Genomic DNA, 24,853 nt, shown 5'->3' on the forward strand with positions numbered 1-24,853 from the left:
AACCCTCTGTGTATATTGAATATTAATGGTTCAAAACTCGCTCAGTTTACCAAGCCTCACCAACTCTCCTGTATGGAGTTAGTATTTTCATTAAGATCATTCACTCATCCTCAGATTTTTCCAAACCTGTATAGATTTCTTTGTTCTGCTAACCACAATAGAAGATATTTGGAATATTGTCAGTAACCAAACAGATCTCATCCCCCATTGATTATTTTCCCTACTATGGCAGTGAATGGGGGATGAGATCTGTTTGGTTACTGAAATTTACAGGTGGCAGCCATGCAGAGCTGGCCCATGGCCAAGAACATCAAAGTCTCCAATGGTTCCTAGGCTTTGAGAACTTCTACCGCCAGTTAATCAAAGACTTCAGGGCCACAGTCACACCACTTATGACAATATGAATGACTTTAATGACAAGCCCAAGTCCCTGTCCAGGTCTCCTTTGGCCACAGATGCATTGAACCAACTGAATGAAAAGTCCCCAGCTGCAGGGGAATCCTCCAACCTTCCATCTCTGTGCCTTCTACACAAGCTCATCCCGGCGGAAATAAACTACAACATCTGGGACAGGGAGTTTTAAGTCGCGATTACACTTGTATTGGAAGAGTGGAGGCATTGTCATTGAGCGAGCTAAGCATCCATTCTTCATATATACCCACCACAAGAATTTCCAGTATCCTCGTGATGACAAACGTCTGAATCCTTGTCAAGCTCGTTGGGCCATATTCTTCTCCAGATTCCACTTCGTTATATTGCCGACCAGACTTTAAGAACTCCTGTATAAGAACTCCGTTCCACCGGGTGTTCCCCTTCATGTCTATGTGTACCTCTCCCTCAACGCAATGAAATTATTCGATCTGTTCACTGTTCACAAGGCACTGGCCATCCAGGGACCAACGAAACCCTCTCACTCGTTTAACAACGCTTCTGGTGGTCTGGTATGGCAGTAAACGTGAGACGGTCCATCCAGAGCTGTAGAGAATGCACCATTTCCAAGAGTTGGGCAGATAGATTTTGTTTGTAAATGCTGTCGTCTGATTACTTTGAAAGGTCTTCCTACCCTCCGCCCTGGATTCAGCAGAGCTCCCGTTTCATCACGTTACGATACTATGGTATCCCCGAAGACATCATTTTGGTCGGGGGACCCTAGTTTATCTTGAGAGCATGGAAGGGATTCTTCAATCACCTCTGTGTTACCGTAAGTCTGTCATCTGGCCAAAATCGAATGGGCAAACCAAGTACAAGATCCAGCAAATCGGGAGGTTTCTACGCACCTTCTGCCATGACCATCAGGAGAACTGGAGCCAGTACCTCTGTTGGGCCGAGTACGCCCAAAGCTTCCTAGCCAGCCTGCCATAAAGGTAACGCCATTCCAGTGCTCGATTACCAACCACCCCTGTTCCCCTGGTCAGGGGAACTGTCTGATATACCCGACAAACTCGTTCCAGTAGAGCCATACGACGCCAGAAAATCCATGTGAATGCTTAGTGGAAGGAAACCTTGCAATACTATCCCGGACTAAAAGAATCCCATTCAACCAGGCCCAGGTCATCCCCCTACTTAAGAAACCCACATTAGTAACCGACAGTTACAGACCTGTCTCTCTCCTCCCTTTTATTGCCAAAACACTAGAAAGGGCATTTTTAACCAGGTGTCTTCCTACCTATCCCAGAACAAACTACTGGATGACAAGCAGTCTTGCTTCAAACCATGCCACTGAGAATGCACTGCTATCGGTCACAGAAGCACTGCGGCTAGCCAAGATGGAATCTAAATCCTCATTCCTGATTCTGCTAGACCTATCTGCAGAGTTTGATACTGTCAATCACAAAACTGAACTACTCGTGTTTCCGGCACACCCCACGGTGCAACACGATCTCACCATCCAACTTGGCAATGACTCCTTCTAAAACAGCCAGGAAATCCTGAGTCATATTTGATGAACAGCTGTCCTTCAATTATCACATTGCAAAGCCAACCCGATCCTAGTGATATGCCTTATTCAACATTCGAAAGGTTAGACGCTATTTCACGGAACAAGCGGCACAACTCTTTGTCCATGCCCTGGTAATATCAATGTTGGACTACTGCAATGCTCTCCTTGCTGGTTTTTCCTGCAAAGGCTATCAAACCACTCCAGCCGATTCAAAACGCAGCAGCACGCCTTATCTTCCTTTCACACCCTATCAAGAACCCTCCGTTCTGCAAACAAGTGGTCTCTTGTATTGCCTTCTAATATGGCAGTAAAGCACTTTTCTGCTCATTCTCCTTCACAACTCCTTCCTGGTGGAACATTCTTCCTAACTCGGTCCTGTCAACCACATCTCTCACAACCTACAAAAAAACTACCTAAACCCATCTCTTCTGTGAATACTTGACAGACAAATGAAAAGAAAATTAAATGCATGTACACTAACCTTCTCTCTTTCTCTCAATAGGTTGTGTTCTAGACTCCTTTGTGCCATGTTCGTGCTCACAGACTAAAAACTTTACAAAAACTGCCTACCTAGGTCTTTATACAATCAATTAAGATTCTTTTAATTAAGTTTATTTTACTTGTCTTTAAAAGTTTGTTATAAAAATAAAATTAATATTTAACAAATAGGATATTAAAAACAATAACTACGGTTTCAAACAAATGTGTATTTCGCTTCTGGGCTTCTTATCTTCAGCTGGGCTTCTAGCGTCGGGGTATACTGATGGTATGCAGTATCCAAGGTGGCTGTCAGTACTTCTGACTTTTATACCTTGTGGTGTCCTTAAACTAATTTAACCCAACCACAAGCCTTTCTCGTGCTTGACCAAAAGTAAACTCGTCCATGGACTTGGCTGGACAAGTTCATCCTTCATTAGCACATACAACCATCGTGTTTTACTCCTTCCATGGGTAGCCACACATGAATAATAAATACTGTGCATCTCGCCCAATGCTGTATAAGGCATTACTAAAACATAACTTAATAACAATCTAGCAACCAGTACATTACATTTGATACACTAGTTAAGAAATAAGCGAAAATAGCAGATACGTACACAATGTAATTGCACTTTCTTGACATTATATAACCGCGCCCAAAAAAGAATTTATTTTGGCGTAAAGAAACACTGTGCCATTTCATAACAATAGTTGTATTCTTAATTTTATTTCTAAAAATACAATTGTTCATTATCCCTTTCACATTAATTTGAATACACTTTCAAATTCTAAAGGGATATCACAAGCAAAACTCGCTCTTCTTAATGTCACAGTTAGCTGCCTTAGGGCATTATCAGTAAGGGATGTCTTTATGTCAGAGCAAAATTGCTGTGGCCCAGATCCTGCCCAAACCGGACACATTCATCCAGCCCACTATAAGCATGGAATGATGGCACTTGGGCGGTCCGCTTCTGTTTGCCAAATGTGGGACACAAGTAAACCATGGCTATGCCGCATGTAAACCAAGTGTAAACTATATAAACCAGAACTGACCTAATCTGGCCCACAGTTCACTTTCATTCTGGCCCAGATCCGGACCAGAACTGGCAACCTTTTACATGCCACATCTAGTACAGAATGATGACACTTAGGTGGTCCGTATCTGTTCGCCAAATCTGGATTAAACCATTGCAAAGCCGCCTGTAAACCAAGTATATACTTTATGAAGCAGAATTGACACTAATCTGGCCCACATGTGCTGGGGAATCATCAAATACGTATAAAGCCACTAAATTATGGATTACCTCAGGGATCCATAATTGCTATTCTCCATATACATGCTGCCCATTGGAAACATTATTAAAAACATGTATTTCACTTCCAATGCAGATGATACTCAGCTATATATCTCATCAAGACCAGATGATTCTTCCCAGCTATCCAAAGTGGCAGAGTGCATTGAAGATATAAAACATTGGATGACTTGTAATTTCCTTCTTTTATATTCTCGTAAACCGAATATTTCGGATTATAACCTGCAAGTTGAAGGATGTACTGTTATACCAACAAATACAGTAAAAGATCTAGGCGTTATATTAGACAGCAACCTGTCATTTCGAAATCACATCTCAAATGTCACAAAAACAGCCTTTTTCCACCTTAGAAATGTTGCCAAATTATGAAATATTCTATGTGTTGCTGAAGCAGAGAAGCTCATTCATGCATGTGTACAGTAGTCATACATGACTACTGTAACCACTAAGTGGTTGTCCTGCATCATCAATAAACGAACTACAGTTAGTTCAGAATGCAGCTGCCAGAGTTCTAACCAGTTCCAGAAAATACCATCACATAACCCCAATGTTATCAACCCTTCACTGGCTACACATTAAGTATCGTATTGACTTTAAAATTCACTTAACCCTTAAACAGTTTAGCCCCTACCTACCTAACAGAGCTTCTATCACACTGCAACCCATCACACGCTCTAATTTGTCAAAACGCAGGACTTTTGATAACACCTAGAATAACTAAATCCACCAAGGGGGCGGAGGGGGTTGAACTTTCTCATACGTAGCACCTGAACTCTGGAATAACCTTCCCAACGCTATTCGAGGATCAGACACACTCGCCCAATTTAAATCTAGATAAGAGACACATCCTTTCAGCAAGCATTCACTTAATCAAAATAAATTGCAGGCGGCAGATCCTTTTCCTATCTAGCGCCTACACTTTGGAACAGTCTTCCCTGCAATGTCTGGGAGGCAGACACACTGTCAGTTTAAATCTAGACTAAAGACGCATATTTTTACTCTTGCATACACTACACTACCATAATATATAAATTCCAAAGATTTAGGCTGGACTAGTTAGATCAACCGGAACCAGGAACACTTCCAATAACAACTGATGCATTTGTTGCATCAAAGATGGCAGAACAGTACTCTACTCTCAGCCAGTCTTGTCTCATTGTTCCAAGGTTCCAAAGCTGCAGCTTATGCCAGAGGGGAACTGGAATCCAAAAAGAGGGTGAGTAAATGATGATTTGAAATGATTTTATTTTTTGGGTCAACTTTCACTTTAATGCCAGTGTCAAAGATATACGTAACAGGAAAACCTTCATATTTGTTTATACCATGGGACATTTAAGATAGACTGGCATCATATAAACTGAACATGCCATTCCATTTAACATAAAAAGAGAACTAAAAAACGCATTAAGAATAATAACATAAAAATGTATATAATGCAGCATTATTAAGTAAAAATGTAATATATATGGACCCGGTTTTACAGACAAGACTTATCTTAAAGGAATTGTTCACTTTCAACATACCTTTACAACATAATTACGTATATTACGTGAAGTTGTGAGCACGCTCTGCAGAACAGAGAAAGGCGAGCATTTTTGTTTATAAAGCATTTACATCTTTATTTTTATTAGAAAATGACCAATCGTTTCACTAGATACAGTAAGACACTTATTCATCATCTGGTATCGTATAAATCCCTTTATGCTGCACTGAAACTGTCATTTTGACCTTTAACCGTTTGGAGTCCATTGGAGTCCATTGAAGTCGACTATATGGAGAATAATCCTGGAATGTTTTGATCAGAAACCTTAATTTCTTTTCGACTAAAGAAAAAATACATAATTTATTCACCCCTGTTGTCATCCAATATGTTTAAGAAATCGTATGTTGAAAGTGAACAGCTCCCTTAAGCCAGGACTTTGCCTTAGTTAAATTACGATATTTAAATCGGCTTTATAAAAAGCATCACTGGTTTGCATCTTGAGACAAAACAATGGCACTAATACATTTTAGGATATGTCAGGGCAAGTTATTTTACGTTAAGAAAGCTAACATTCATTTTAGTCTGGGACTAGTCGTAAAGGAGTAGTTCACCTCAATTTAGTCATCCACCAGTATGACTTTCTTTCTTCTGAAGAACACAAAAGATGTTTTGAAATATTTGGTAACAGAACAGCACAGCCCCCCATTTACTTCTGTTGTATGAACACAAATTCAATGCAAGTGAATGGGGGGCTATTAGCAAAAATTTTCAAAACAAATCTTCTTTTGTGTTCTACTTTAAAGGTATATTTCACTAACAAACCAAAATTTCCCCATGTTTAACTCTGACTGCAAAATTCTTCAAGATGCCTTGAGGCTGAGTTATAATACCACGTATCATTTTACTCCTAAACGGTAAAATGGGAGTGAATGAAATGGCCGTTGATTTTTTTTCAAACAAAATATGCATCCATCAATCAAAGAACTCTGGCTCGGTGGTCTTAACAGGTCTTCTGAAGAGAATCAATGCGTTTGTTGAAGAGAAATATCCATATTGACAATGATATTGACGATTATGTCTAACATCTATTATCCCTCAGATCCAGGTGAACGAGAGGCTTGTTTTTCCGGGAAAATAATGCGGTCCTATTGGCTGAAAACGATTTTTTTTTCAGAAGCATGCTTTTTCTTTTTAAATGTATGCTGCATGTATTCTCATTACCAAACAGTGTTTTGTATTGTACCACAATTAAAAGCAACAGCAAGTTGTGATTGTTTATCCTGTTTACTAAACAAACAAATACAAATAACAGTTTCCTTGTGATTTATGTATGCCAGTATACTATATTTTACATCATAAACAGTCCAATAGTATAAAACGTATCAGTACCTTAATGGTCACTGACAATCCCACTCTGGATTTTATGTCCACCAACAAATTTCTGTAACATGCACACTGTGTATTAACATTACATGACAACATTTTTAAGACATAAAAAGAATAAATGCTGACCAACATCCTAGAAATAAACCAACATGTGATGCTTTGCTCCCATCTAAATGTAATTACCTTTTGCAATTTAAACGACAATTCACTGCTGTTAGTTTTTGCTCTTCACATTAAATGTTTACTTGATAAGGGAAAGCATGGTTCATAGATTGTTTTACATCATGTTAAATACATTGTTGCAGATTGAGTTCATGTGGGTTATGATAATGAGCAACAGGGAAGATACAGATATAAAGAAGTATAGCCTAATTCAAATAAAGCACCGCTGTTTACCTTTTTATAATATAGATATGTTCATAAAGTCGGACAGCTTTTCTTCACAGCCCTGTAACGTTATATATGTTCATATAGTGTTTGAGCAGGTTCCACCGCCGGGGCGAAGACATGACGTCATATAAACGTATTTGCGCTGCTAGCATGTAACTTATATGACCAGTAGTGATATGGATAGTTAGCAAATATGGTATTAGCCAGCAAATTCCGTTCGACATTTATACTTCGCCATTTTGCCTGCTAAAGATGCAGGTGAACTGCTATAATAATGCTACCTTCACGTCAGTGGTGTGGGGTGGACTTAAAAAATGAGGAGGCAGATTTCTACCTGTGTAATTTTTGTTCATCTCTGCACTATTAACAAGTGCGATTGTCAGAAAACCAGTGTCATTTCAGTGTTTATGTGTGGAAAAATTCATTTTAATTACTACAAGTTCATTACACTTATGTACTTCTGATTTTTTTAGTTTTTTATTTTCCCTGCTTTGGGAAAAGGTACATCAACACCACCTTCATCTTCTTCTGGAACATTTGGGATTTCCGATTATTTTCGAGGGGAAGGGGAGGCACTACCTCCCTTGCCTCCTCGGAGGAAACGCCCCTGCTTCACGTGCTCTCGGATACTCGATAATTCCAACTTAAACACGGAAATAGTTTAAAGGTGCTGTTTTAATTAATGTTTAATGTTTTAATGTTACTAGATACATATTAGATACATACTAGATGCCAAATGTAAGTAAAAGTCTGTGTGTGAATGTGCGTTTGTGTCCCATGACAGAGTTTGCCATAAACACGAAGGTCTCAACCAAACCCAGTGCTGTCCATCACTGCTGTGCGCTTTAAGTATGCCTTCATGGGTGTGAAGCGCTAAGAGTGAGTTTTTCTGAGGTGAACAACTGTGTATTGTGTTGATGAGACGAACAAAGTGAAAACTTCACAGTCGATTGGAAGCTGTACTGTATTTCTCCAGCATCACATTATGTCAACTGCATTTGTACATGTGCAAATGTCATAGCAGTAAATACACACACCTTACTCTCTTCTTCTGACGTTCACTCAGCACTGCGAGGATTGCAGAGTAAAAAACGATGCATATCGCAGATATCATAGGGATATCATTTATTAGGATTACAATCTCTGATTGTTTCACCAGTTAACCCCATGGAGGCCCACTCAAAAGCAGCGCCCCAGGCATTTGCCTACCTCTGCCCCATTCGTCGTTCCTCCTCGTGTGCATTTTTACAGAGTGTCTTATATTCCAGATGGAGCACTCTGTATGATTGTACCAGATTACAAAAGGACTAAGTAAAGGGATTTTAAAACAAGATTAGACTGCTGTACCTAAAAATACGGCCGTGTTGTCAAGGGTTAATCCCATTAGTAAGTGATTCAAGGTGCCCACGAAGTCACCATGAGATTTAAGACACAAAATGCATCAGAGTACATCGGTTTATGCCTGGAAGCTTCCTTTATCTACTGGAATTTTAGTATTTTTAGTATAGTCTTTGAAATAATGGGTCAGTCACAGAGTGAGGTTAACAATGAAGTGGCCCTGTTTCAGATTCAAGAGCTCTACAGGAAATTTGCCAGCGAGTGTCCCAGCGGAAATCTGCATCTCCACGAGTTCAAGCGCATATTTGGCATCACCAGTGAATCTTCTGTGGAAGAAAGTGCCTACATGGAAAACTTATTTAGGTCTTTTGATACAAATCAGGTGAGTGTACGGCTGAGCGTGAATGAGAGTAAATCTCTGGTCTGGCTTGTCGCAAGTAATGCAGCTACATCTGATGTGACCAAAAACAATGACGTTCATGTTTTCCTCTTTTATACATTGTGTTCCAAATCAAACAAACCATTTTGTGTGGTACTAAGTAGATTCTTCTGTAAACTGGTAGTACCAGTGCTTGATTTAGTTAATTATATCGTTTTGTTCTTTTGCTTTTTATAATGTTGGAAACAGTGTTTCAACCTTTGTCTCTTTCATCAGGATAACACCATTGATTTTATGGAATATGTGGCTGCCCTTCATCTGGTTCTTCGTGGTAGACTTGAAGACAAAATTAAGTGGTCTTTTAAAGTTTATGACAGAGATAGAAATGGATGTTTGGACAAGCAAGAGGTGACAAACGTTATAAAGGTGAGGGTGCTTGGAGGAAGTTTTTAGGCACATTTTACCCCATTCTTCCGATTTGACCCGATTACACTATTGTGTAAAGGAACAGCAGTTTGATGACATATTGTTAATGTAATGCAGTTAATAAAATGGCAGAACATAGTGATGTTATCAATCATGCTTATTTATAAATACCTTTAGAAGTTAAAGACAAAGTTCACCCAAAAATGACATTTCTGTCATCGTTTACTCATCCTCATGTATACATTTGAATTTCTTTGTTCTGTTGAACACACAGGCTTGAAACAACTTAGTAAAACTGAGTAATTTATGACCGATTATTTTTGGGTTTACTGCTGCTTTAATCATGTTTTGTATGGGGGACCGTTCTATATTGCATCTATTCTTTTTACCACGCTGTATACAGCAACATCAGTTCTCTCCATTCTGTACAGATTATACATGCACTGAAGACACATGAAAACCCTTCTATCTGTGGAGGTCTCAGCCCAGACCAGATATGTGACAGAATCTTTGAATGCGTTGACAAAAACAACGATGGTAAGGTTTCAGAAGAAGTGTATGTTCTTCTAAATCTGTTGTGTATGTATATTGTTTTGTATAACATTTTGGATAAGCTATGTTATGGATAATAACAGGATTTGCATAAAACCCAGTGTTCATCTTTTATTTTATGCATTTAACTTGTTATTGCTTTCAACAATTTCGTTCACATATATTTAAAAGCGGTGATATACAGCAGTATTCCGCTCTAAATAAATGTAAATATTGCAAACATTATCCCAAATCACAATTAATTGACATACATTAATGTGCAGAGCCAAGTAACCAGTAAACCAGTCCTGATGTCAAGTCAATGCAAAAGTACATTTTTATTTTGTTTGTTAAAGTTAGGATACAGAAATATTCCCTTTGTCGGGTCTTTTTAGGTCATATTTCTCTAGAGGAGTTTTTGGAAGGAGCTCAGAAGGACAGATGGGTAATGGAACAACTGAAACTGGATGTGCGACCAAGTGGCTGGTTTCTTGGACAGCAAAAGAAATGAACTGTAAATATTGTGATTGTGAAAGCTGATTTGCCATGTTATTTGACTGTTTTTCACTCTTTTTGCATGATTTTGTTGTAGATACTTAGGTGTTTGGAATTTGCCATTGAAATATTGCATATGCGTCAATGTTTAACATTTATACAATAAATCCTTCTAAAAAAAAGCATATCATGGATTAACACTCGTGCACTGCGGGCAAATGCACTCAGGAGATCTATATAGACCCCTTTTGAGCCAACGTCACGATTACGTCACAGCCTTAGCTGGAGGTAAAATAAGGGTAAAACCGGAGGCGGCCAACAAAGATCAGCACAGAATCTACACAAGAAATATCATCTTGCTGTGACAGAGAGAAGACCGTTGCCAGAAAAAACAACGAGAGTTGTAATTAAATACAATAAAACTAGCAGGACTTCACACCAGAGATGCTTGCATTTACAGCGCATTATATCACTTAATAAACTATTGATTCTTGTACAATGTTTATGATATGTACCTATAATCTCAAACACTGAATAAAATGCTTGAAGAAGGAAAAAAGTTTCAGTACTCTCTTGTGCACGTTGACATATGCAAATAAGTTATTACCACTTTTGAAATATATACAACTAAAACCAGTATATGTAGATATTGCTGGTACAACATGTTTATTTACTAAACCATTTGTCAAACAAATGATTTAATAATGTTAAAAATAGTAATTTTATTACCTGTGATAATAGTTCTGCTGTCTATTGAATTATTTTGTTTAAATATTCTGTATATATTTTTATATTAAAATATATATATAAATAATATATTTTATGCTTTATATCCTATAATCTTATCTGTTATGGAATTCCACAAACCTGTTTAATCGGTCGACCATCCTACTAATATACTGTAAATAATATTCTGTGAAAGTACAACATTTTTATCTTTATTGACTTGGTAAGGCAATGTCTAAATTTAAAATGATAGTACCTTAATCTCAGATTATGAGAATTTATCTTGAATTTCACAGACAGGGGACCCGTTTCAATAAGGAGGTTCAAGCAACACTGAGTTAAAATATGAACTCTGAGTTGATTTACTCAGATAATCGCTACTCTGAGTTTTCTGTTTCAGAACAGCTGGTTTCAATCAGTTCAATCCACTCTGAGTAAATTTACTCTAGGTTACTAGTGTTCACCGCGGCTTTAAAAAGCCATCATCAATTGAGCGAAGATAACACGATTCACCATGGCAACGCCACGTGACAAAAAGCGTTCCGTTTATTTCTTGCAGACGAATGGGAAGGAACTATATAAAAATGTGTCTATATATACACATTTACATGTAAGATATACATATATATATATATATATTTATATATATATATATATATATATATATATATATATATATATATATATATATATATATATATATATATATATATATAAACACATATATACCTTCGGTTTTTGTCATGTAGGTGCAATCCTTTTGCAATAAAAAGAACATGGCAGCAGCTGAAAATAAAATATAAAAACATCATTCAGTCCGGTGAGTTTAAATGCTCTTGCTTGTAGGATGCCTGACTGGGAAATGCTTGATATATTTAATAAACTGGCTTTGAAAGTTATGCGGATATGAGAACCGAGCACTGTGGCTATAGAAGACAAAAAACTGGCGATTCTTGCCCCTGCTCCAGCTTTGTGTAACGGAGTGAAGAGCTGTGCAGTGTGTAAGCCTAACTCCCTGACCAACAGACAGAGACGCTCTACGGCTCATCGTTAGAGCGCCCATCTCTCATTCGGGCCAACGTCGGTACGAAGACCGCGCGAGTGGGACCGGTTACATGTGCACCCAATCACATTGGGAAATCCTTAAGGGTATTTGAATTATTAGCTACTTCCAGAGGTGGCAGCAAGAGCACATTTATTTGATCAGCTTATTCAGAAAGGCGTTCACCATTCACCTGTAATCCTATGAAACTCTTCTTTGAAGGCTCTCACAGGAAGCTTAACACAAATGTATAAAAAGTGCTTGAGAGCGATTCACACTTTTCTTACTGCTATGCCTACAGTTGCCTTGCTAACGTGTTCTGCATCTCTGGTGTTATATAGAAAGCTTCCGTTAGCAAAGAAACGTGACCATAAAAATAATCTGCTCAGATGTAAGAGCGCATTCACGAGAGAGGTTTGTGATGTAAGGATGAAGCAGATTATGAATATATTTAATGGACTGTAAAGAAAAACTGTATCGCTCAAATAAAAAATCCTCCGGATATGATAAAACATCCAAACGGGGCTTCACCATATATTCTCTATCGACGTAAATGTAACTCTCTCCAAATGAATGCAGCTTCCTCATCTACGGTACTGAATAAACGGACATTTAATGTCTGTGTTATAAACTTGTGCGCGATTAAGGAAAACGATTGAAAAAACAAACGGCGAAGGCAATTTCAACACCGCTCGCGCTTCGAAAAGGGGCGGAGATTGTAACAAACCTCGGGTTAGTGGAATAAAACCTGCTCCTGACCAGGTTAGGTTCACAGAGTAGGTTACTATGGTTACTCACTCTAAGTATAAGATACCTTGATTTCTGAAACGGTCTTGACTTACCCCGCGGTCACGGGTTTGATATACCTCGCGTTCTGAAACTGAAAACCCAGAGTAGCCTATCCCGTTTTCTGGGGTTAACTTACTCTGAGTTTGCACTTACCTTGCTTTCTGAAACGGGTCCAGGGTCACATATTATGATTAACTCAACACTAATATGAAATATTATTTATTTACAAATGCAGTTTTTATTCCACCAAAAACATGTTCTGTACACAGACAGATATGCAGTTGTAGTTCTGGGAGGACAACAAATCCAGTCAAGAACATTTAAATATCAACATTACACAAACCTTTATAAGCAAATAAGCCTAGTGTATAAACTTAAATTCCCTGGTCTTTTAACATCAAGACATCTTATTGGGCTAGCGCCTTGTGTTTTGACAGATCGCTAATGTCCAACAATTTCCTTTAAAGCAGAAGAAAGATCCGGGTATCTGAACTCAAAGCCTGACTCGAGCGTTCTTTTGGGTACCACTTTCTGGCCTTGTGTGAGGATAACAGCTCTTTCAGAACCAAGGAAGGAGTCTAAGAGAAAGCCAGGCACAGGAAAGATCGTAGGCCTTTTTAGAGCCTTACCAAACTCTTTAGTGAACTCAAAATTTGTATTCAAAGCAGGCGCAACCCCATTAAATACATCAGGTTTTGTGGATGATGGTTCTTTATGTGGCTCCAGTGCATGAGCAATGATTCCAGCCAAGTCTGAGACGTGAATCCAGGGGAAGGGTTGCTGTCCTGAGCCAAGAGTCCCTCCGAGACCAAGCCAGAATGGGATCATCATCTGTTTCATGGCGCCACCGTCACTTCCTAACACAGCGCCTGCAAGTGAATGGGAGTTACTACAATATTACAGTATTTACCAAAATGCATTTATATTGCACATTTGCTTTCATTCAGAAAAATACAGTGTTGTCATATTGTGTTCCTGTAGCGTAATTTTTAAAGCATCGTGTTAGCAGCGCAAATATCTTGTGTTGAAGGGAACACAAATACAAATAAATATCTGTATCTTGAATGCACTGTCGATTCACTTTTAAATGAAAGCATCGGCCAAATGCATACACATTCTGAAGATCACATCTTTTCCACACCTGGTCGGATCACCACTTGTCTTGTTTTCTGAGCACTGTTGTCAAGAAGCTGCCCTGCTCGCTCCCACTCCTGTACCAGACGAGACAGGAAGTCAAATGGTGTCCAGTCGCTCTCCTCAGTGTATTCGGTTTGAAGACCAGGTTTATAACAGGCTAAGGACAAAAAAGATACATTCAAATTCATGTTATTAAACAGATCAGTATTTATTCATAAAAGTGGACAATTGTAAATGGTGAAAAGTAGTCTGCATGCATCTTCAATAAATAGATTTTTGTTAAATAACATTGTTTATTTACCGACTCCTGTGACAAGCACCCATGAATGTGGTGGAGTAGGCGAGGCGGCAATAGCCTGAGTCAGCAGTCTGGTCGTATCTACACGGCTGGAGAACAGATCCCTTTTATAACTTTCATTCCACCTGGTATGCAAAAGAAAATATGAATAAAGACAAAAACAATTCAGGATATAAACTGTTATTTCTTTTCATTATAATCTAGACAAAGTAAAAGACCTTACCATCGCAAGGGGTTCATAATATTCTCCCCTGCGAGATTGACAGCACCCTCACATGGCGGTAGACCTCCTGACTCTACATCAGCCTGTACAGTACACATAGGCAAAAGTTGCTTAAAGGGAGAGATTTTCATCATTCATTCAACCTCAAGTTGTTTAAAACCACCGTTCAACCTTCAGTGGAACACAAAAGAAGATACTTTGAGAAATGTCTCAGTGGTTTTGAGTCCATACAATGGAAGTCATGAGGGTTCAATCTTGTTTGGTTATAAATGTTCTTTAAAATGGCTTTATTTGTCTTCTCCAGAAGAATAAAGTCATACAGGTTTGTGCAGGTTTACAATTTCTTAAATGACATCATACCCATGTTATTCTTCCTGGACCAGGCTGCCTGGATACGATTGTTATTTCGTTACCTTTGGTTTTCAACAAACGTGTCAGCTCACGACCGACAAACCCTGAACCTCCACCTGACGAAAGAAACCCGTGAGAACATGGTTTTATTGACTCTATGAATAAAGATGCAGTGAAACAAGCTTTAGAAAGCAAATGATGTCTGTTATCTGCACTGATACGGCTCGCACGCCCCCGTGCGTTAAGACCGCGCCACTACAGCAGTTACAAAACAACCAGAATTGAAAACTACTTCTGATTTAAAGAATCAAAATGTTGAACAAACGCAAACATGGCAAAAACAGCTACAGTGCACGCGAATGTCAATGATGGTGATTATAATATGTTATTGTAGTACACTAGTAACTGGTATTAAACAAATACTCTCTATTAGCATGCAGTAATAACGTAGAAAGCATAAATGCAATGTACCTATTATGATTCTCATTATGACTGTGATGTAGGTCCGTTGTCTTGTCGACTAGCAGAAATCCAGTTACGTTGCATTCACATAATTCTGACTACGAAGGTTAAACGGGAAAGAGTTACGTACATGTGAGCTTCTTCTTCTTTGGTTTTATCGCGGGCGGCACCAACTTTAAAGGCGCATTATCGCCACCTACTGTGTTGGAGTGTGAACCAGAACTAATTCCCCTTTATAAATATTCACATAGTACAGTACACATATAATAAATAATAATAGGAAGGAAGGAAGGAAGGAAGGAAGGAAGGAAGGAAGGAAGGAAGGAAGGAAAGAAGAGAAAACCGGTATTATCTTTTTCAAACACGTTTTTTGGAGATAAAGAAATAAATAATCTTACCCATATTCCAAAATATTTTAAGCATAAATTCCTTCATTCCCATTTTCCTAAAATCAATCTTCATTTCTTGTCAGCCGCAAGTGGGTGGGACTAAAGTCACAAGTGGGTGGGACTAAAGCCGCAAGTGGGCTGTACAACAAACCTCCAGATGATTTTGATTGGTTTTGTATCCACGGTTAGTGTAGTATCTTCTTGGGATAGTTACTAAAAGAAAAGTCAGAAGACCTTCATTCTCGATGGTCACTTTATTGAGGACCATCACAGCTTCAGACATGCACACTAAAGCATACATTGGGACGCAAGACACTGCGCTTCATCATATCCATTTAAAATGCCACTAACACAATGCGTTAATGCTGGATAAGTCTCTAATACACATACAACAGTGGTATATTGTATAAAAAAATACAAAACTAACCCCTCCAAAACCCTAAACCTAACTCACGTGACGGGCAAAATGTAAGAACAGCTGTGAATTATACGTTTATTTTTGGTTAACATAAATATAAACTTCATGGCTCGCAGTTGTTTTGATAAATTACGGTTTCTGAATTTAAAATACAAGAATAGCCATACATATTATTCTTACATCAATGTAGAGAGATTTGCGTTGCTGGGTGTTCATTTGTTAAAACTTTTATTATGCCATGCTGGCCTTAACTTGAACTTCCGGTGGACTAAAGCGTTTATTTCTCATATAAAAAACGTTTCGTTTCGTTTTATTGTATACCCATTTGATGCATTTTTACAAACTGTTATAAAACAAAACTTAAAATTGCCATAAAAATGTAATTTTCTAATAGTGTAATGTAATATAATGTAATCATTCTGCCATCCTCAATCCAGCCTGAAGCGCACTTCAATACCGCATAATATTTGTCACGCTGAAAGCTGCTGATTCATATTTCTATATTATTGTGATGTTATGATTTGGGGTAGGCGTTGGCTAATGTGGTTTGATGTAAGAATAGTAAAATATTTAAAAAGCTTTTATTCTCTTGAAACTCGTTTTGTACGAATTATAAGGCTGATAGAATTAAATATTGTAGGAACGTAACTTTTAGAGTTTATTATGTATATTTTAATTAGTTTAATAAATAACAGACCCGCTAGCAATTGTGTTAATATTTAATTTTAGTTGGTATATCTAATATGCTTACTGAGAAATCACACAACTGAAAAAAAAACTTTAAATAACACAGGAATTGACTAAATGTTATTAAGGTTCGCTCTGATATTTTAGGAAAAAGCGACGGAACCACAACCGGAAACACGTGGTTCATTGCACATAAATACCGCCTCGTGCTACAGCGTCTTCCTTTTCTTCTCGGGGTAGCTAGAGTCAGTTGTAGTAACTGTTTGTCCCAGTCTGCGTTTGTATCGTGGACAAATATTTAGACTTAAAATGGTAGTTTACGCAATTAAGCATGTTAACAGCAGTCAGATATATGCGAAGACCGATGCGGTGGACGTCAATACATGTAAGGTTTGTTTTATTCTTGCATGTTTCGCCTGGTGAACGTTAAGTCACGTAAGGGCACGTGAGCGTCGGATGTTAAAATGGCCGCCGCGTCTGTTTTAAGTACAGTTTGGGTTCTATATTGTAATACAGCGTTTATTCCTCATGGCCGCTTCTCAACCCAGAGATGATGACTTTGCATTCCGTGTTTCAGCTGAAACTCATGATTACAATTCGACTGCACTGATCGGGCTGAGGTCATGAGATGCTCTCGTCTTATGTGATGTTTGTAGGCATCTTACGATTGTGTATAGTCTACTATCACCTAAAATGATTATCTGCCATATTATTGTACTTAAGTGACACTTTTGCAATCTTTACTTTTCACAGGACCCTGCACCGTGAAGGAAGGCAAGTGTGTTGAATGAGGTATGTTACAAGCTATTGTGTTCAGCTGGAAACGTGCATATTCTTAACAATAACACCAATGCTTAATACACATCTAGGCATCAAAATATATGCAACATTTGTTTGTAATGCAAAACATGTAGTCATCACCATCCAAACAAATGGTGACCGATATATTTAGATAAAGTTAGGAATGTTGTCAAGCTCTGGTGCTCAACCCAGAAATGATGATTTTGAAGTCCGTGTTTCTGAAACTGATGATTACAACCGTACTTCGCTGATCAGGTTGAGTCAGGGTGAAGCCATGAGAGATGCTGTAGTTTTACATTCATATTTGGTGTTTGTATGTTTCTAGAGTAAAGTGAACTTTGGGGCAACGTCACCTGAAACGATTGCCTGCATGCTCAGAAATCTGACCTTAAACGTAGTGTGAAGTTTGACATCTGAATCTTTTCCCAACAGAAATCTACACCCGTGAAGTAAGAGCAAGAGCCTGTTCATTTAAGGTATGTTACATGTTTGAAACGCTTGATCTTAAACCAGTTAGGCTAATGCTTAATACTTTAGTTCCCACCAAGACATGTAACTGCAAATATAGTCGTCTCTGACCAAGCAAATGTCATGATGGTGCATATTTAGATGAGATGTTGTGAAGTGTTACTAGCAAGCTACTGCTTTACTCAACCCAGAAATGATGATTTTGAAGTCCGTGTTTCTGAAACTTCTGATTACAACCGTACTTCGCTGACTGGGTTGAGATGTTGTAAAGTGATTAGTTTGGCTTGGAATTGCAATTAATGTTGTTTATTTTTTCTGCAGGTATCGGAAACAGAATTTCTCTACCCAAAACTGTTCTTTTAGATCCTGCTTGTTCTGGATGTCCTGCTTTGTTTTACATGCATACACTTACAGTTTTTGTCCTTGTTTTGAGATGTTGAGTGGCTTTTTAAGTGTCATTTGTGATGTTTGTATTGTACTGAAGTGCTACAATAAATTCTATATTTACTGTAATTTGACTTACAATTATTTTTGCAATTATTTAAGATTAAACTGGTTTCTAAACTTGTTCTCAAATGCTTGCATTGTCTTCTGACGTGGCAGCAAATTTAGTCGTCTTGTATTAAGGTCCATAAAGTGAACTATCATAAACCCATTTCCCTTGTATTCATATATTTTGATGACATGATTCCACAATCACTACAGTGGGCAGTAGTGAGCCTTACTCGCATATTTAGATTTTGTCAAATCAATATAAAATTTAGTATTAAAGCTAAGATCTTGTCTTTTGAAGTCCGGCGAGCAATAAAAACAACTGGCAAGGAGTGCTACAAAAACGGTCAAAGTTGGCTAAAATTGATTCCATTTAATTTCGTCATAGTAAATACATGGTCCGTGTAAGAAACTCTTAATACTTCAATGCATAACGTTTACATTTACAAGAAGGACAAATAAATTCACACGAAATTCAGGAGTTAATCATTTGAATTCGATGTGGCTCTTAAGACAACTTGGAATATCCAAAAGGACATGATTTCGTCTTGAATCTAATTTATTGTTGAAGGTTGATTCTGCGTTCCAGTTCTGAAAAGTTGTTTGCTAAGGAGCCTGGCATAGTCTCTATCCGCGGACTGGAGTTGAGCACCGTGCCTTCAAAAAGTCTTGCCATAAACGCCAGGCCATTTGCTTTAATGTAGGAGCGTCCAGCGAAGGTGTAGAGGACGGGGTTGGCGCAACTGCTGATAAAAGCCAGAGCAGACGTAGCTGCGCGACTGGACAGCCCAATATCTTCCAGTCTGTGGAAAGAAAATGTGCCAACTTGTGACTTTGCAGTGGATGTTTCTCTAAGATGATTTAAAGTTTAATAGGCCTCCTTGAGCTTTAAAAACTTTGCACGTACCTCTTTTTGAATGGCGATTCCGGGGTAAGAGCTGCCACCACCTTACCAAAAGGTAAATTATAGTTATTCATCAATTAACCCTTTTAATATTAATTTGGAGGTCAGCAAACATAGATTTAGATCAAGTAGGACTTACTTGCAGTATATTATTAACATGGTAAGGCAGCCAGAATATGCAGAATGTTATGATAATGGCATGAATGAGGTTTTCGCTTCGAATCTTTTTCTTGAACCTGGTCTGTCTGAGACGGCGGAGAATGCACACATAACTCCCCAATATAATGGCATATGGAACCAAGAAGCCTACCACTGTCTCAAGGGTGTACTGGAACACCACCTGTTTATAAATGACAACATTTATTTCATAAGAAAACATTTTGTGCATCTGTACAACACTTTTTAATGAAGCAAAGACCGAATACTCACATGTTCTGATCGGGTGTGATTAACCGAACACAGCACGTGATGCTTCCCATTAAAGTTTTTCTCTTTTTCGGCTCTGAATATCACAGCAGGGAGCGCCAAAAGAAAAACGACGATCCACATGCCCACAAGCAAGCACAATACTCTTCGTTTACGAGTGCAAGCTGCCAAGTGTGCGGGCCACACCACAGCAACCAGTCTGTGCAGACTCATCAGCGTAATGATCATTATTGAAGCGTACATGTTTGTGTTACACAAGTAGAAAAGCACTTTGCACATGACACCTCCAAATATCCAGTTCTGCTTGGCAAGGTATATGATAAAGAAAATGGTCAGACACATCAAAAATCCATCTGCACATGCCAGGTTAAGGATGAGCAGGGTGGTGACAGAGCGCTTGCGGGCGCGGGCCAGGACGCTCCAGATGATGAAGAGGTTGCCGGGAACTCCCAGGAGGAAGACGATGCTGAGGATAAGGGCACCAAAGGTAAAAGCGATGTTGTTCTCAGATTTATGAGTCGTTGTGTTGTCCATGGAGGTGCTCCCATTGTCTGATCCCATCTCGAAGGCTTCAGATGGTCTGGTGAACAAAGTGAGAAACGCTGTCATTTGCTGAAAGCTGTAGGTGTGGTAATGATTCCTTTATGAATAATGTACTCTTAAACGTGTTATGTGGTTTATAGCTACACTGGCCCTTTGGCTTTGGGTTATAGTGGTTTTTCTAATAGTGACGTTTGGTCAATGGCAATGTTTTCATTCAATGCTCGATTACTGCTTATTGCAAAATAACAAATTCCATTTATCAGAGTTTAATGTACTGGAAGATTTCCTCATGCTGAGTCCTGTTGTCTGCTTTTTGCTTAAATATTATAAGTTGAATCATTGACCTTTAAGATGACTACTCTTTTTAAAGAGAGAAAGTTTTATGTGATCGAAGTATCAACGAAAAAGTCTTTAATTAACTAATGATAAACTTTTTTATCGTGTTTTTATTTTCTTTCCTTGAATTTAGACAAAAACCAAAGCGTCTTCCAGCTTCAAAGATGGTCAAAGATTCTCAAGCATACAACAACTTGGATTTAACCAAAATCTGTCATCGGTCCATGTCAGCATGTGCTTCAACTTGCAGAGCGATTATCAGGAACGCAACTCAGATGCTGTAATAATCCCTTCCTCAACCTGCTCTTCAAATATTCTTCCACCTCCCTCCTTGATTTTATCTTTAATCTTAAAAATATACAGGTAAAGCAAATAATTTAGTGGTAGCAATGAGATTAAAGCTAAAATAAAACGAACAAGAAGAAAATATATCAAAGCACTTTGTTTAAAAGGATTTGATTGTCCCGTTTTTTATTCCGTCACTATGGTTGTCCATGTTTACGCACATCGCTGACCTCGGAGCAACGGAGACATGTGAAAATGAGAAAGTTGCATCAACAAAAAGTGGCCACAATATACAAACTGGAATAAGATGACGAACAACGGAGATGGAAATTTACAAGAAAAGTAATAACTTACCAAAATACTTGATTCGATCAGGAGGGCTGATTTGAAAAATATGCTCTCGAAGTCACCAGATGGACGGGTTGCGAGGGTCTGTTTGTTAGTCTGTTTCTTTTCTGTCTTCTGTGCTTGTCCTTACAGACAAACCTTTACGTTGCTACCTTAAGATATATTTGGTAACATTATTTTCTTAGCACACTCACAATTCACTCACAACAGCCACTGTTTCTTCGTGTCACTATTCAGCTCTTATATTCTGCAATATCAAGAATTAAATCTGCTCCGCCCCATCCCTCCTCTTCCCGTTATTTCGAAACACCGATTTTTCCTAGTCCTTTTCTAATGAAAGGAAAAGTTTTTTTGTAAACTGCAGGCTACAGCATGCTGGACGATGTTGGATGTTGGAGGGAGGGGCGGCACGCACCCATATTTTCCCTATACCTGCTCTTACTTGTTTCATCATATTGGCTTGATAACTTCACTCTACAACCCTTTTACTATAAACATGTACCCGTTTCTTAGGACAGATGTGATGCCCTTATGCCACCATTACTCGTGTTTTTAAACTTCCATGCTCATACTTCCAACTCTACCATAGTTTAGTCGTTGTATGCCAAATATATTGTGTAGCTGTCAAAGAATTAAAGTGTTTTGTGTTTAAATTTCAGTTACTTTTTGCGGTGAATGTATTTTGTAATATATTGTGAAATATGTGTTTGGTGATGTAATGTTAAGTCATTTTGGTAAAAGTGACACCTAAGGGGACCTGTTTCAGAAAGCAGGTTTTGTAAAAACTCTGAAATGAAGGAAACTCAGAATGCGAGGTGTGTCAAACCTGAGAAAGCAGGGTAACTCAAGCCCTTTTCTAGAAGAGAGGTCACTTACTCAGGGTCAGTAACCAAAGTAACTTACTCTGTGAACCTAACCTGGTCAAGAGCAGGTTTTCTTTTGTAAACCCAGAGTTTATTTTCATCTCCTCCCTTTTAAAAGCGCAAGTGGTGTCTCATTCATTCATTCATCCATTAATACAGTCGTTCATGGCACACGTTTTGATGACTAATATGTCATATTTGCTTTTACAGAGGATCTGTATGTGAAGAGGCGGCATTCGTTCATAGGGATGTACTTTCAGGAGAGCAATTTAGGACCAGAGAGGAACTTTGTCATTTCCCTGTGCATTTTTATTAAAACCGTACCGTTTTTCTTTACAGTGAATTAGATCGATCAAAATATATCCATCCATCATTACATCAATAACATCAGCCCTCGTGGCCGTGTATTACATCAGAGCATAATTTTCTATGGACGATGAGAAATGACTAAATAAAGTGCATGAATAAAGAAATGAATATATACAGACACACATGCAGACATGAAGCGATAAAGGTTATAAACAACAAATTTTGATGTGCAGCCATTCCAACTCAAATCTGCTCCGAGCAGAGTTGGAACCGGCGATAAGTCTGACTTTGCACGAGACATTGACGCCCTACAGGTGTCCTATACACCATGACATCTCAGTTGCAAAACAAGAGCACTGATGGCGAGTGAGAACACAATATTTCTGTTGTTCTGTCATTTAATGATCCATTTATTTGTTTATTGGTGCTTTTGTCTAAGTCATTTTCAGCACATCAGTAAATCCACTGTATGCAGAACGGAAAGTATGCCTCGCTCTCAAGTGCTTTCTGCCGCCATGTTGCTTTTTCGGTGCCATTGCTTTGGTGACTCGTAATATCGGAGGTCCATTGATGATGGCTTTTTATGGTCGTGGTGCACGCGCTTAACCCGGGGTAAGCCTAGCCAGAGTAAGGTAAGAGTCCAAGGTATAACCTAGAGTAGGGTGATGGACATGTTTTTCACGTTGTCTATGGTGTATGATGCCCTTTGGAAGGAAATATAAGACGTTAAGACATCAGTTGAAGCGTTTTTGTTTTATAATCAGAAGGAAACGTTTGGAAGCCGTTATATGTTGTCAATGACAAAAAGACGAGTTTAAAGTATGTTGCTCGAAAAGGCAATTTTTTCACACTTTAGGTTCCTAAGATAATGAGAAATACATTTATGAAGTGGATTGTTTTGGTAATTTATGTATATAAATCAAATGTATTAGGTTAACAGATCTCATATCCGAGGCAGAGCAAGTTCTGGTGAATGATTACGAAGCTTGGGAATAACTTACACCATTTAATTGATCATAATATGACCAGTTATGTGAATGACGTCGTAAACAGGGAGGTTTTGTTTGTTTATTTGGACTTTAATAAAGGATTACCGTTATCTTGTGTGTATACTGTTATTTGCTTCACAGATGATTCATACATGCTTCACAATGGCATCCAGGGAATACTTCCCATGATATCATCCATCTGTGGTGATTATAACACAACGTGCCTAGAAGTGCCCTAAATGGTAAGTTTATGCCCATTATTGTTTATGAGAAACTTCACAGTGAGAGAGAGAGAGAGAGAGAGAGAGAGAGAGAGAGAGAGAGAATCCACTTCCTTACTACTGACCTCTGGGGGTCACCGTCCGTTGCCCTGTTTCCCATAACAGAGTAACAAAAGCTTCCCCAAACTCTCAAGACTGAGTTCACTGGGCCAGCAGACTGAATAACTCCGTCCTGTTGCACGATGTTTATTTTAACAAGTGGAATTTGCATACATGTCATTCTGACGTAAGAGGAAGCTGTGTGGGAACCGAACATATTAGCTTTCTCCGTCGGCCACACGATGGCAACAATCTCCCGTCCAAACGAATATTTTGATCGCACTCACAAGACCACAAAAGAAGATATTTTGATAAATGTCGATAAGCAAAGCGTCATCGAACCACGTTGACATTTCTCAAAATATCATCCACAGAAGAACGAGTCGTATTTTCAACTATGACAGAATTTCTTATTTTGGGTATTACATATATGAGTTTGGACTCGCTGGAGATGCTCAACTACTTCTTCATCACGCTTTTGAGCTACACGGGACACTTTTTTAAACATAAAGATAGGTATTATTGTGAGAATTTTCTAAAAGGTGGGGAAAGCGTAGAGAGAGAGAGAGAGAGATAGAGAGACTATGTTTATTTAATTTTTTTCGTCTCAGACACAGTGCAGACTGCAGAGGATAATGAGAAACAGATCTTACAGGGGGAGGAAGAAATGGGAAAGACAGTTGGGAGAAGGAGGGAGGGGCTAAACAGAGGGAAGTATGGGAAGAGAGAGAATGACAGAAGAGGACGGTGTCACTGATGCGTCATGGATGGATCAACCTTCACGCCGCTGATAGGCGGCGTCACTATTTTGTCTGAGAAAGTGTTAACAAAAGCCACTATCTCGTGCACACGAATACATTCAATCACGTGGGAAAGGTATGACATGCTTTCAAGCGTTTCTCTGGTCCTCCTCCAAGGAATTCACTATCGGATGAAGGAAAATGTGTTTTACTTTATAAAAAAAGGGGAGAAAGAAGCAGAAAGAACTTCTTAGATATACTTTGCTGTTTTGTTACACCATGAGATGCTGTTAAAGCCGCTGACCAATCAGAGTGCTAGAAAAGTGCAGCTAAAGGGGGCACGAAAA

General features: G+C 38.6%; 3 protein-coding genes and 1 long non-coding RNA gene across 4 annotated transcripts; 2 read left to right on the forward strand and 2 right to left on the reverse strand.

The window, feature by feature from the left end:
- Positions 1-8,399: 8,399 nt before the first annotated feature.
- LOC306891802 (guanylyl cyclase-activating protein 2-like) lies at positions 8,400-10,713 on the forward strand. Its single transcript, XM_079452348.1, has 4 exons — positions 8,400-8,711; positions 8,985-9,134; positions 9,566-9,671; positions 10,061-10,713. The coding sequence occupies exons 1-4, from the start codon at positions 8,409-8,411 to the stop codon at positions 10,174-10,176; spliced, it is 675 nt and encodes a 224-aa protein (XP_079308474.1). The 5' UTR covers positions 8,400-8,408; the 3' UTR covers positions 10,177-10,713.
- Positions 10,714-12,890: 2,177 nt separating this feature from the next.
- Positions 12,891-15,396, reverse strand: sdr39u1 (short chain dehydrogenase/reductase family 39U, member 1). The gene is made up of 6 exons (XM_079452341.1): positions 15,198-15,396; positions 14,736-14,842; positions 14,376-14,458; positions 14,156-14,277; positions 13,859-14,011; positions 12,891-13,586 (listed from the first exon to the last, which is right to left on the reverse strand). Exons 1-6 carry the CDS (start codon positions 15,211-15,213, stop codon positions 13,159-13,161), a joined length of 909 nt encoding a protein of 302 aa, XP_079308467.1. The 5' UTR covers positions 15,214-15,396; the 3' UTR covers positions 12,891-13,158.
- A 1,530-nt stretch (positions 15,397-16,926) lies between these two features.
- LOC306891809 lies at positions 16,927-18,408 on the forward strand. The gene is made up of 4 exons (XR_013786402.1): positions 16,927-17,067; positions 17,436-17,474; positions 17,916-17,959; positions 18,273-18,408. It is a non-coding gene; the product is annotated as an uncharacterized lncRNA (long non-coding RNA).
- Positions 18,409-18,780: 372 nt separating this feature from the next.
- ltb4r2b (leukotriene B4 receptor 2b) lies at positions 18,781-21,580 on the reverse strand. The gene is made up of 5 exons (XM_079452325.1): positions 21,292-21,580; positions 19,777-20,353; positions 19,487-19,687; positions 19,351-19,391; positions 18,781-19,246 (listed from the first exon to the last, which is right to left on the reverse strand). Exons 2-5 carry the CDS (start codon positions 20,332-20,334, stop codon positions 19,003-19,005), a joined length of 1,044 nt encoding a protein of 347 aa, XP_079308451.1. The 5' UTR covers positions 20,335-20,353; positions 21,292-21,580; the 3' UTR covers positions 18,781-19,002.
- Between the last annotated feature and the right edge of the window lie 3,273 nt (positions 21,581-24,853).

Source organism: Barbatula barbatula (genome assembly GCF_947034865.1).
Source record: "Barbatula barbatula genome assembly, chromosome: 3".
Classification (NCBI taxonomy): Eukaryota; Metazoa; Chordata; class Actinopteri; order Cypriniformes; family Nemacheilidae; genus Barbatula; species Barbatula barbatula.